Source organism: Anneissia japonica, unplaced genomic scaffold, assembly GCF_011630105.1.
Source record: "Anneissia japonica isolate Jap-2015-1 unplaced genomic scaffold, ASM1163010v1 scaffold287869_len1821871_cov162, whole genome shotgun sequence".
NCBI lineage: Eukaryota > Metazoa > Echinodermata > Crinoidea > Comatulida > Comatulidae > Anneissia > Anneissia japonica.
Genome location: NW_022741034.1, coordinates 1002918 through 1017287, shown reverse-complemented (window position 1 = coordinate 1017287; position 14370 = coordinate 1002918). Strand labels below are relative to the sequence as shown.

At 34.1% G+C, this 14370-nt stretch overlaps 2 protein-coding genes across 2 annotated transcripts in view; one reads left to right on the top strand and one right to left on the bottom strand.

The window, feature by feature from the left end:
• Window positions 1-958: 958 nt before the first annotated feature.
• On the bottom strand, window positions 959-9004 carry LOC117118479 (UPF0472 protein C16orf72 homolog). The gene is made up of 4 exons (XM_033263080.1): window positions 8659-9004; window positions 5249-5329; window positions 4708-4995; window positions 959-4365 (listed from the first exon to the last, which is right to left on the bottom strand). The coding sequence occupies exons 1-4, from the start codon at window positions 8855-8857 to the stop codon at window positions 4166-4168; spliced, it is 768 nt and encodes a 255-aa protein (XP_033118971.1). The 5' UTR covers window positions 8858-9004; the 3' UTR covers window positions 959-4165.
• A 282-nt stretch (window positions 9005-9286) lies between these two features.
• Window positions 9287-14370, top strand: part of LOC117118465 (ubiquitin carboxyl-terminal hydrolase 7-like) — a 35825-nt gene continuing 30741 nt past the window's right edge. The window contains exon 1 of the mRNA XM_033263053.1: window positions 9287-9853. Coding sequence (XP_033118944.1) covers window positions 9763-9853 — 91 coding nt within the window. The 5' untranslated portion in view covers window positions 9287-9762. The remainder of the gene's footprint in view (window positions 9854-14370) is intronic.

The window sequence follows — 14370 nt, the reverse complement described above, 5'->3', positions numbered from 1 at the left end:
AAGGTACAGCAGTGATGTACTATGAAACCAGGCACGTATTGCAACGCAAATATGACAAGAGGTGTAGAAAACTCACGACAAGGCGCAAATATAGTATCGTTACATAGTATCATTACTAATGATAACACACTGCCACCGACAATCAGCAGATGTTGTTGCCACACAGCTCTTTTTTTGGACTTCACATGATTGAAAACACAAAAACACAAACAATACTTCCAATGTAATACTATTGTTTTATTTCAGCAGGACCTCATAAATGTACAAGCTCGAAGGGGTGCTAAAAGGCACAATCTATCCACAGAATTGACACATTTAAACCGTACATCCACCACCAATTTAAAGTCGTTCATCAAGCCAAAACTAATACTAAAAAAAAATTCACCATATATGATTTGATTAACGTCACCTCGAAAATCACGGGGTGGCCACAACTATGACAAATTGCTAAGCAATTTTTTTTTTCATCAAGTATATGGCAATAATACAGTACTAGTTATAGATGTCTTCCTTATAAATCAAAGGGCATGAACATCTATATGAACAATCCACTATGGGGGGATTCAAATTCTAAATTGTTCAAAATATTTTTAAAAATGGAGAAAAAAAGTAAAATTATATTCAAATTTTAAGTCGGAGAATGCCCATCTTGAGGTGCCATAATCAGGTGGTTTACAATTTATCTGTGAAAGTCCCTCCCTGGCCCCTTTATTTCAAATTCTTTGATCGGCCACTTATGCCCTGAGAATCATGGCATACCCACACCTATGAAAAATTGCTAAATGATTTTATTCATGTATTGCGATACAACCTCAGAATCATTGAGTACCCACATAGAAATATATATTTATATATATATTACAGTATATATTATATGTATAATGATAATGTCTTTTTTCTGAAAAAAAATATATTACAGTATATATTATATGTATAATGATAATGTCTTTTTTCTGAAAAAAAAAAAAAAAAAAAAATCTTTTTGCAAATAATAATACATTGGTTAGTGAAGCTCTGTTACAAATATCTATGATATATGGGCATGAGATGATGTCATACCTCCTCCATGTTTGAGCATGATGGCATACGACAACGGAACAGCTTAATACCTTAAAAAAGGCAAAACTTTTCTAACCACTTGTTTCAAATAATAAAACTCTGTCCACGCTATCAACATTTTCTCTGACAAAAAATTGTGTACGCCCAAACATAATTGCGACGTGCCCATATATAGTCATGATTTGATGTCATCGTGACCATATTCAGGCACGTCACATGTTTTTGTCACTAATTTGATAGTCTGAATAGCGCTTTAGAACCACACACAAAGAATTTTTCAACACTGACATTGTAAATATTTTGTAGCACCAATGACACTGCCAAATGTTATTTAATTACAGTTGCAAAATAAAAGGCAGTGCAAAAACAGTATATTTTCGCTAGGTAAATGTTATTACCACATAACTGACTGTACCCGCAGTAAAATTAATCTTACTTCCACTAGCCTAGCTCAGTAGATGAAACCACAGCCACACTCATTAATATCCTATTTCAAAATTGTTATCCGCTATGTTCTTTTTTGTATAATATACAGATATCAAATTATATTTATTGTATTATAAAGTAATATCAGTTTGGTCACATGACAATGAAACAATAGCATGGATTTTCTAAAACGGCGGAAGAGGGAAATGATATAGAATTTAATAAGTTTACCCCTTCTAGTGTATTACCACTGTTTACTGAACATAAAAGATTAATAATCACAGAATGTTACAATTACATTTGACCCCAAAAGTTGGTGTATATAATTAAACAAACATCCAGAACACTCTGTTTAATTCTGTGATTGGATGTAACACACAACCTAGTATGGGTGCCTAATACCCATACAATTACGAAATAAAAACATAGAATGACTATTTCATTCATATAAACAAAAGTCTAAAAACTAATTAACAAAAATCAGCTGATGGGTGTATACATTCATATAGCATACAACCTATTGTAACAATCATTATTGTTGTATTCCTTACAATACAGAAAAATTAGGACACATAGGAATTATAAGCATAAAAGAAATGCAAATCCATCTATTATGGGGTCCTACTCTTTGAAAAAAAAACTCTCATAAAACAAGTACAGAAGATCGATAAGTTATTGTTATACAAGTTAATTCCCCAAAAATGTAAGTTAAATTCTAAATAGAATAATGTAGAAAAGATTTCCCAAGAACACAGTTCCAAAATCTGACAAATACAATAAATAATATACAGGTAGAATTAATTAAAAACACCTTTTTTTGTTATTAACTTGGTTTCAATTACACAGTAGTCAAAATAAGGAAATAAGAAGGGAAAACTTCCATGTCAAAAGGAAATTAATTGCTTTGTGTGGTTATATGCACTTTAGGGTTTATCTTTCCTTGTTTCTCTTAGTTTGTTAAGCACCTTAAGATTGTTTGAACATGAATTACTATCAAGAATAAAGAATTATTTATTCATTATTTTTATTAAGTATTGATTGTAAGATTGTAAATACTGATTACAAAGACAATGTCTCCTATCTAGAGTGCAAAAGTACATTACCAAAGCAGGATAGGGTGAAATTATTACTGTTTGTATGAAAATCTATCAGAAATGTAACACTTGAGTTCCTGTGCTTTTTCAATGACACAAGTAATCCAACCCTCCCCACTTCACCCCTCCCTTCTTGTTTAATCTTTGGACATTGCACCATCCCAAATAACGTGCATAAGCAGTACATAGTCTAACCAACAGGTACAATTATACAATTTAGGGAGATACATGTCATGACATTTTATATCATTGTTTTCAATTTGTGCAATAATAACTTTTATTATTATTATTTACGTGATTTTTAGACATGGTCACTCACTTTTGATTTATATTTAGTTGACTATAACCTTGTTTACACGGCAGATGATCACCGCGATTATCCGTTGATATAGGTGTTAAATGACCGTATAAACAGAGTTAGTAACTACGCATAACGGAACAGTAACCACGATGATACACACAGTTACCTCTGCATTGCAGTGGTGTTAACATAAATCACCGGCGCGACCTTTTATACAAATTAGCTGTTGTTTGACCTGTGTGAGTCATCGCTGGAAGTCGCTGTTGATAAACAGCGTGAATACCAACCACTATTATTATTTGAAAAAAATGTAATAATCGATTACCTACATTTTAAAACTTTTGTTGACAAAGGGATTGAAAACAAGCAGCAATACGCTCATTTTTTCAGGTCAGTTTTAATCACGTGTCTTTTATCGTGCAGATGTGGGACTGGAGTTTCCTATCCGACAGCAAACAAGGCTTTAGATACAAGTTTGGTACACAAGTAAAGTAAAGCTTTCTAAGTAAAATACTACTTTACTTTATATTGTCTGTGTAGCATGCTGAGAATTACCTTAATTCTTAATTTTACAATGTTATGAATTAGATCTCTACTTAACTGTCTCTTTGTAAATAAGTCTTTTCTTATATAAATTACCAATTTAAATAAAATTACCTAATAAAAATTAAAATAAAATTTATAAAGCTATTTACAACTGTATCAAGCGATTCAATCTTAAAAAAGAAATAAACTAATACTTATGTATATAAAGAGCAAAACATAAGGGGTTATGAGAAATGTTACGGAAATAACATTTTAAAGATTAGTAAAATTTATGAAAATTCATAAAATGCTTTATGACTTTTGATATATGTACAACAATGAAGTATGTAGTCTAAAGTTATGTAACAAGATTTCTGGTGCAATACTGTACATAAGCTGGTATGGTACATTAATATGCCATAGTTTAGAAACTATTAATATTATTATAATACATACTGTAGACATTGCAAGCCAACACATACTTTGACCACAAAATTCAGATATTCTCTGAAAATATTTTATTATTTTCTTATCCCAAAGGAAAAAAAAACACAGATTTCTTTGTTCACATATTATTCACGGACACTCACATCTACCTTAATGTGTTTCCAACGACATTGTTAACTTAAATTTTATGTTAACTTTACTGTACAAACGGATATTTGAATAATTTCACAATTATTGACAAAAGGAAAAAAAAAATTATTTTATTATTCTAGTGTTCCTAATGGCGTTTTCTACAGATCTTGCCCATTCAGATTCATAGCAGACGATTTCGTTTGTGTGTTGGTGAATCCATGTGTACATCACTCGATGAGTTGCTTCGTTTTCTACTATCTTGTTGGTTCGGGGATAGAAGTTCATCATAAAAATAATCTGATAGGTTACCATGGCGACGTCGTCCATGTGGAGGGGATTGAGAAACGCCAACCTGTACATCTGCCATTGCCCCATTCAAACCTTGAAATAAAATTTGCAACAGGTTAATTACATGGAGTGAAGGCATCTTTGTTTATACTTTTTCATAATATATTTTTTCTGATTTTTAACTGTGCAAAATCTTCCATTCACTCTTAAAGAATTTTTAGCTATGATGAGGAGCTCTAGAATCACTCGGCTAATTAATTAAGACCTTTTTAGCTATACTGCCCTCATGAGTCTGATTGATTAATAGTTGATTGATTAATAGATCTGTTTTAGCTCTACTGCCTCTATTATACTGCCCTCATCAGAGTTTTCAAGATACGAGAACTTGTTTTAGGAAAACATGGTTAACATTCTGAATAACAAGAAATTAAATACCTTGCAATGCTAAGGCATCCCTGAATGGCTGTAAGCCATCATCTGATTGGTTAATACTCTCATGAGGTGGTGAGTGTAGACGTGGTGAGGAACGCTCCATGGAAGCACGAGGCACCTGAGAGGGTCGGTGGCGCAGGGGTGCTGGCTTTCCACACATGTACGATAATAGGTCCTCTCTACGTATTAGCCTTCTCCGCTTTTTAGCCCAGCCGACTATGTCCCTGGTGCGTCGCTGGTAACCCGCCTGCATGCCCATGTCCATACCCCTCTTGTACATGTCAATACTCTCTATTAGTTTTAAAAAAAGGATAATATGATCATGTTAACATTTTCACTAGATGTGAGTAACTTTGCAATCTGAAGGATAAATCAAATTGTCACTCGTCATGCTGGAATGTAAAGCCAGATAAATTCTATCAGATTTTTGTCTTATCAGACATGCATTTTTGGATGAAGCAGCCAATCCATTTTAGAAAAGGTTTTAAAGTGCTGTTTTGATGGTTTGAAGAGGGAATGAAAATTGTAGGGTTTGGAAACATACCTTTGTGGAGGGCCGTAACAGCAGCTGCTGCATTCTGAAAGTTTATCCAATGAATTCCTGAATCACTATGGTGATGACGATCTGGAATGATACACAAAAAAAAAAAAAAGATGGAAAAGACAATGGCAAAATTAGCAGTTTCATACACCATGAAACAGGAAAGACTAAAAATAGATGAAAAGTATCTGCAATAAAACGGTCTTAACTGGTACTCCTCGAATAAAGCTGTTTTATCACTTAGACGTTTTAACTAAAGTCACTCTGCTAAGACTATTGCTACAAAACGGTCTTCGTTTACTCAAACGCTAACAAGCACTCCCTGGTAACATCAAATTGAGGGCGCTGTTACACATACATCAAGCTTAGTCAATTCATGTATACACCATGCACATTTATGAAAATGGACGTAAATAAACGAAGACCAGTTTTTACTGACGTTGAGAAGTTTGATTCTTGGACTTTAACGATCTATGGCTAGGTCTACTGTTGTACAGTACCTGTAACACCATGGTAAAAATGATTTACTGTAAAAATTGTTTTAAGACTCCTCCGAGTAGGCTTTAAATATAAAAACAGCTAACTGCTTAGACTGTGGTTTAGCAATGGTCTATAATCGTAGACCAGTAATGACGTCATAATTATAGCCGGCTAAAGGCCGCTTATAATTTAGCAATCCGCCCCTGGGTTGATATACATATATCATATTGTCATTATTTGACATATTCCTAATAATTTTCCTTACTGTAATGTTATTCAAAAAACGAAAACTCCACAGAATTTAACTTGTTTTCTTAGTTTTTTAGTTTAGTTAAATTATTTATGTATACTGTAAATGCTCGAATAAGCGCCGTACCAAACATGACTTTTTTCATTAAGGGCCGCTCTCGAATAAGCACCGCGGTGCTTAATCGAGAGTATATAACATTACACTTTGTGCAATGAAACAGGGTTTTAAATACATTGTATACATTGTTAAAATGAATAAATGAAACAATGAAGACACAATAATTTCTTTATAAACGTTTGTTTATGATGATAGGACCTATGATGTAGGCCTACTGAACTGTACGGGAATATGTGAAATAGGTTACATGGGAACAGGCATGGAAAGCGCCACGCCAATATTTTTTTAATAAGCACCGCTCTCAAATAAGCGCCGCTGTTGAATAAGCGCCGCACTGAAGCCTCCAAAAATTTTATAAGCGCCGCGGCACTTATTCGAGCATTTACGGTATTGCTAAGTTTATTAGCTTATTCCTGTTTTTTTTTAAATGTAAAATAAGTATTATTTTTGATCAAGTATAAAAGTAAATACATAATGTAAAAAAAGTATTTGAATTATTTGAATAAAATAAATACATTAAATTAAATAAAAGTATCTAACCCTAACCCTAACCCTAACCCCTGTCTCTTATACACATCTAGATGTGTATAAGAGACAGCCATCTCACTTCGCACACACCCAGGATGTTGATGCTTAACCGTCTCATTTCTTTCAAGATATTGTCCATTTTTCCACTTTGATTCATCGTTCTTACATTCCAAGTCGAGATGTTTGATATTGTTGTATTTATTGCAGTAGCGTGATGACGATCGGGTATCACCTGCAATGAATGATATTCCCTACCGAACGAGACCCCATTTCCAGTGTCCTTCACGTTGTTATTTTTCTTCTTGCTTTTAGACATTCCATGAATATACAAGGCAAGGTTCTGGGGGTGGGTTGCCATTACCTTCCCCCGCGCAGTAACAGCTAACTTGTCTTGTGAACACCTAACCGTTGTCCACGTATGGATCATCCGCTTAGCTGTAGTGACCTTCAAGCCGTTGGTCTGTAAGAGACTCTTCCGCCTTTTGGCCATCCAACGCCCTGCTGCCGACGTTTTCACCGTTTCCCTGGTTCGGGAGGCTTAACAGGTAATACACCTTGCCCAAGGGTGACCTGCAGGCTATCGAACGGAAGGAGCGCCTTAATCCTCCTTTTGCCAATGAATAATTGACACCGACATTTAAAAAAATATTGACTACTGTAAACTGAGCAGGAAAAGCAGGTATGTGCAACCTTGTCCAATTTTTGACAAGAGATTTTTTTCTACATTAATAGCCAAAAAATGAAACACATTATTAGTAAAACTTAAGATAGAAGCATTCACTACATGATGATATTAAAGAAAGAGGGGTGTGGCCAATTAATGCAGAATATAGAGCCCTTTTATTTTCGCTATTTTACAATTTGAAATATTCCCCATGTGTGTTGGGTGGTGGCGGCAACCACGCACCCTGGGGTGGGTGTGGTCACTGACCACCACTCCAAAATGCTGGTGAGAACCCTCAATATGCTTGGTCATGGTAGGTTAAAAAAGTCTTTCCATCTCAATATTATTAAGATGGTTCACAATGCATTATTATAATGAGCTATTCATCTAAATTAAGTTTATTATTATATTTGATTAATTATATTATATTTTATATTATTTATTATTATTATTTATTTAATAGTTGACTGTTTTTGCATAGATTATGTATTTGTAAACACATAATTACTGTAGAATGAGTTAACAATGTAAGTGCAGGTAAAAACAGAAGAAACACTGTATTCAGTTAAGTATTAATTAGTCAGAATGTTATTAGTTTCCAAAGATCGTACTTAGTTAAATTTCCGAATCAATAACAACTGTAAAAAAGACAAATAATCATACTGAAAAAAAATACAAAAACACAAATTATATATTAATGCAAAATTCAAAAGAAAAACAGGTTACTAAAAACATACAAAAACTCAAATTATACCACTAAACAAAGGTGCAAACAAAATGACTTATATTCATATTATTTAGACATACTGTACTGTAGACTTACAAGACTTAAATTTCAGCACATTTAAGACTAAATTTATTGACTTAAGTCGTCCTGAGTCTCCTGATAAGGTCCATTGTCGAGACTATAATATATAGTAAGGCCTGCGAGGGGAATGTATCCTCTTCTGCGCAAAAATTTGGCCTAGAAATCTGTCCACCCATTTCGGGAAAATAAGGGATGATTTAGTTCTAAGTGTTGTTTGCATTTCTTATTAGAATGTTCTATAGTCACAATAGTAGACTAATTAAACAGTCTACAGCAGGCCTAAACATTTTTTTTATTATAATAACATTATCTCTCAGCAGCAGTAGGCCCTATATCCTGTATCCCAACCAGCACTTACTACTAGTTCTACTAGGCCCTAGGCTAGAGGAATACCCAGCTAGAGGCCTAGCCGTCTAACATTATCTAGGCCTAGGCAGGCTAAACTATATATCTAGGCCTAGGCCCTAAGCCTATCTCATCAAATTTTCATTTTTTATACACGTATAATATTATCAATTTGTGGTACAAAATCATAGATTTCACTCTATATAGAGGGCTAGGCCTACCTTTGTACAGTTGGGTCACAGCACTCGCACAGGTCTGGAATGAATACCACAGTTGTTCGAAAGCGATTTTATTTTCTTGCGGGAGGCGTTCGTCGTCCAAATTCGGCTCACCATCCAAAATATCAAGACAATGTTGCTCCCAATTTGATGCCCTAATATCACTTCCAGAGTCATCTCCTCGCTCTCTATGTTCACTCATGGTGAACTTTCAATTAGATGTCACTATTAGGCAATTTTCATGTGATTCAAGGATATAAATGCTGTAATCTAAATGACGTTTCGAAGGGCTGTGACAAAAACTTCTTTACAATCGTTACGGTCGTTAACCTTTCTATATTGACCTGAGGTCAAAGTTTACAGTGCAATTTTGACGACGGTACGTCAAACACGCCAATGTTATTTTGCACATCAGATATATTCACAGAAGATTTAATTAACTAAAGAATTTCGAGTTGTAATATATAAATAATTCACAATACATCTGATATTTCATATAGCCAAAACCATGCCAGACAATTGTGCATATGAAAATTTAATTCAATTAATATGTGGCGTGTCATACAAATAACTGGGCCTAGCCTTCTAATACTGACACCCTGTTAGATTACAGATGTAATTAAAGATCAAACGATTTTACTTTGTATGTATTAGCTATTTCCTGATGTATTACATGTATTATAATGATTCTTTGAATAATTTACCAAACAATATTTGCTTAATTTATAGTAGTATTTTTAAAAATATCTGCTTCTACGAACTATTCATACGATTTCGATAACCCATTCAGATATCCCACAATACATCAGTGACTGAAGTTTATCGCCATTTTTCATTGAGTGCGGTGGCGCAGAAAGAGATGCAGATAGAAACGCCCGTAAAGTATATTGCAGCTATCATTTTGTTTTGAAGTCCATTGAATTCTTTTCTTCATGAATCCCCCTGCATGCAGGGGTAACGACAGCAGAGATTGGGCGCATCGCGAGCAAGCACGTTAAGGTGCCCCCGGCGTCTCACAAAGCTCCGGCGTCTCAGGGCAGTGAGAAGGGCTCGCTCACGAAACAGAAGGGTGGTAAGCGAACGGGACATAAGAAAGGTGCAAATGGAATGATGAATCACCTGGGTGAACAAGATAAGAAGGACGAGCAAGACCGGGTGCAGAACCTTGACGAGACAGAGGAGATGGAAACGCAAGAGGGTAGGTTGATCATATTTGTAGCGTGTACTTCTTTCCATTATTATCTTTCTCACACCGTTGTGTGTGGTGGTTTTGCACCCAGCCAGGAAATCATCATTCTAATCTTATTTATATTATTATAGGCCTAGGAGGGGGATGCCTAAACCTAGGGGCTCTGGCCTCTAGGTATTCTAGTGACATCCAGTTAGGCCTAGTACTACTACTAGGCCTAGAGGGGCCTACTGACGAATACTGACTGATGATACAGAGGTAGACCATTCGGTACTGTCATTTTTATTCAAGCTTCCTATGGAGTAGGCCTAGGCCTACATACAGTAGATATGAATTTAAATTAGGCTAGCCTAGGCCCCTAGTAAATATTAATTTTAAACTTTCGATGAGGAAGGATAATTGGTACCAGCTGCAGTATTTATGCAATTTCTTCATTCATAAACTGTTTAGTAAATTGTATATCATGTTCAATTAATACTTTACTGAGCTGTTTTTAATACGTCAAATGTATAACCATTCATCTGTTTTTCTTTATTTAAAAAGGAGAAAACTTGATTGAATTTGGTGGCTTCTGCTTCCCAGTTCTGCTTTTGCAACATTTATTATTATGATTATCTATTTTATTTGCAGGTTCAAGACATTTCATTTTTGATTTAAAGTGATTGACATAACCCAAAACTTGTGCATGTACAATTACATTCACAACTGCAATGAGAACTACTTTGGTAGGCACTTTGCAAAAGTCCGAGAAGTGCAATTATTATATTTTTGTAATATAAGTTTATCATCTCTGGTATGGAAATAATTCAAATACAATGTTTTACATATTATTTAATGACATAGCTCTTAGTTGCGTGGCGTGTGGCTGTGCCAACATTTAATATTTCAAAAATTAATAATATTAATTTTTTTTTTTTTTTTATATTTTTAAATGCCATATTACTCAGCTAACTGTACCATTCAAATCTAATTTTTGAATATTATACCAAATGTACAATAAATGATACATCTTGGAAGTTCTTTGAATGAAGTTTCACAAAAGAAAATATAAAGTAAATAACAACAGTACTTTTGCGACTAACAATATAGAATTTATTCTCTAATTATCGTCCACACAGTGGACTACATCAGGAGACTGTACAAATGGGATAAGAAACAACTATAATATACAACTGAGATAATGGGGGCAGTCCTACAACAACAAAGAATGGTGTACAAAGCATACTACTAGTCTGCCGAAATATGCAATCTTAATAAACAGTGTTGGAAGAACAAAAGATCAATGTTCAAAAGAAACACTGGGAAATAGCATACAGATAATAAGTCTATGTCAAAGTCAGTACACTTAGAAGGAAACAAAAGAAAATAACAGTTGAATTCAACACAATGGATTTTTTCCCTGTAGTTGTGTGTGGTGCTATGACCATGACGATGTTGTATGATCCATGACATTAGTGTTCATCTGCGATGCGATGTATGAAACACATTTTGTATTGTATGTTGTCGGACAAGTTGACTAATTGATTGACTAATAAATATCCTGATACTTATGATATATAATAAATATGCTTCTTAATATTGATTTAAAATTAATAAAAATAATGTGAGGAAGGCAAAAAAACATGTTTTATGTCAATTCAACAAGAGAAGCCTAGGCCAGGCATAAAATACAAGAAATGAGCCTAATTTTAACTTCTCACAGGTAACTAATATGACGGACCAATTAATTTGTAAAGCAAGGTTAGTGTATATTTCAATTATAAGACAAACAGAAAACACTTTTCTTCCCTGATTTTCTAGATATTAAATATATCTTAGTCGTGGCTGAAACAGATGGAACTTTCACCAGACATTGCCTACGATAACGATAACAAAGAATAAGCAAATTTGGATTGGAGTTATAGTTTCTAGTGGTTAAGATATTTGCCTTCCAATCCCAACTTGTGACTAAATATAGAAATTGTAGTTTGAATGGAGCTCGCTCAAAGTGACTATTGAAAGTCTCTGGAATCTTTCAATTGTGCTTACAGTTTTCTAAGGAATACTGTACATACGATCATACTCTATTTTACATTGCAGGCTTGGGTGTACACACTTTAATAAATTATATCTGGTGAAATTAATGTTATAAACAATAATTAATATTAATAGTAAAGATCATTACAGTACTAGGACAAACATTGATGGCTTTGTTATTGTTACAGGTACAGGATATGTGGCAAGACAAGCCAAACCAGTCACTCTTTGCAAACAATTATTTTTAGTTATTAATACAGGGTTAAACAGTAAAATGAGAGGTATAACATGGTAAAAAATATCATTCAAATCCAACATTTCCTTATGAAGTTACAAGCATTTAAACATACAGCATATGTGGCAAAGACAAGCCAAACTAGTCACTCATTGCAAACAATTATTTTTAGTTATTAATACAGGGTTAAACAGTAAAATGAGAGGTATAACATGGTAAAAAATATCATTCAAATCCAACATTTCCTTATGAAGTTACAAGCATTTAAACATACAGCTGTTTAAAGAACAATATTTGAGAAACCAGCCTTCAAAGTTTATGATTTTGGGCATTTCTCAGACAGAAACCATCACCAAATCATTAATAATTGTTGTTTTAACATTGAAAATAGGCAAAATAAGAGCATATGATGATGTATATAAAGGTTAGTTTTGTGCAATGAAATAGATTTCAAAAATGTTGACATTTCCGCATGGTTTGGTCATTATCTCTAAAACACGATTTGCGACGAGTGACTGGTTTGTCTTTGCCACACATACCTGTAGTAACAATCTGATCATTGGGGGCTTCTTGAAGGGATACCGTAATAAAAAATAACTTATGTGTGATCTATCAACACAGGATATTGTGGAGGGAGTATTGTTTTCATGTTCTAACCCATCTTAAAGACCAAAGGATTAGTCATTTTAATCAGAAGTTTTATTGCAGTTGTTTGCATCGTGCTCCAATAAATGTTATTTTCTCTGAAGTTGTCCTTTATGCTTATAAACCACTTAATTGAAAGACCTTTATAATTCTATCTATCAAGGAATTCTAACGACACTTTATTTTTCTGTGATCAGAGAGGCCTAGACTATTTTTATATAAACTTCATTGAAATCCATGTTTTCAAGCTGACAATTTAGCTGAAAATATTGAGGAATTTTCAATTCAGTAGATAGTTAAAAGATAGTTTCTGATACAAAAACTATCAAGATTATTTGATCTTCAAACTCTCCAACTACTGTATTCTTTCTTCTTGAAAATAATGGAACACCCCTTTCGAATAAGATGGTACAATCCGGCCCAGGGCGGCATGAATTGTCCCCCTAACACTATTCCTCATACCCGACAGATTACGGAGAGGTTAGGAAGGGAGAGAAGGTTATCCAAGTAAGTATTGCACTCCTAGAATCAACAAACATCACAATTGATTTGTGTAATTTCTGTAAAAGCCCATATTTTCTTATTAATTATACTTCACTGGCAGCCACTATTACTAGGTAGTTTATATATTCTTATTATTTATCTCAATCAGAATGACAGTCTAGCTACTTGTACCCAATAATCAGTAATACAGTACATGGCAATATTGTATTCTTAATATTATAGTTTCTGATTTCCACATGAATTTTCTAGTCATATTGCCTATTTTTATAACAGGAGCACAATTAAAGTAAATATAATTTCTTGTAAATACAACGTTTGGTGAAGTTAGTGTACATTGTCTATTATTAGTGGTATGGATCATTGATATGATGTCAGAGTACAATAATATTTCTTGTGAAATTAGTTACAGTGTACTATGATGGCTCCTCAGCATGGTTTTTTAATCACAGAACTATATTATGTTGTCAGTGATGAATGTAGGTTCAAAGGTCAGAAGGTCGATTCAAAAGCACCCATGAAACGATTAATTTTTATGAGGATGCACATGTGGGCTTGCATGTTGCGGTTGCACCCCCCACTTCAGGTGCAACTGAATCCCATGACACTGATTGGTTGATTCTTAAGTCAAATTTATTTCATATTATGCTTAGTATGTGATCATTAGAATGCGAGTTTACCTGTCAGAGGGATAGAAGTAGTAGGGGCAGGATGGATGAAATATGACCGTATGTTGACGATACCCTTGGGGGATGAGCCTAGAATGTTTGAGGCAGAGTTCAAAAGTTTGTCACTATGCGTGCCGAGTTGACAACCCGTAAATCAATTAACGAGCTCATTTGCATGAATTATTTTAATAACTCGCTGATTTTCTTTATTGTTCTTTATCTTATTTTATTTATTTATTATACCATTTTAGGATAAAGTACAGAACAGTACAGCCTTACAAAATATTCCCTCGAACATTATTAAGTTATGCAAATAAACTTGGTATGCTTGCTATTCAACCCAGGGAAGGAATTAGGGAGGCCGGGCGGGCCCCAACCCCATTTTGGAAAGTAAAAAATCAGTAGAGAAAAAGAAATGATTGATCGCCCAAAACGCCTCGGAGGTTACTTTCTGAGCGTCT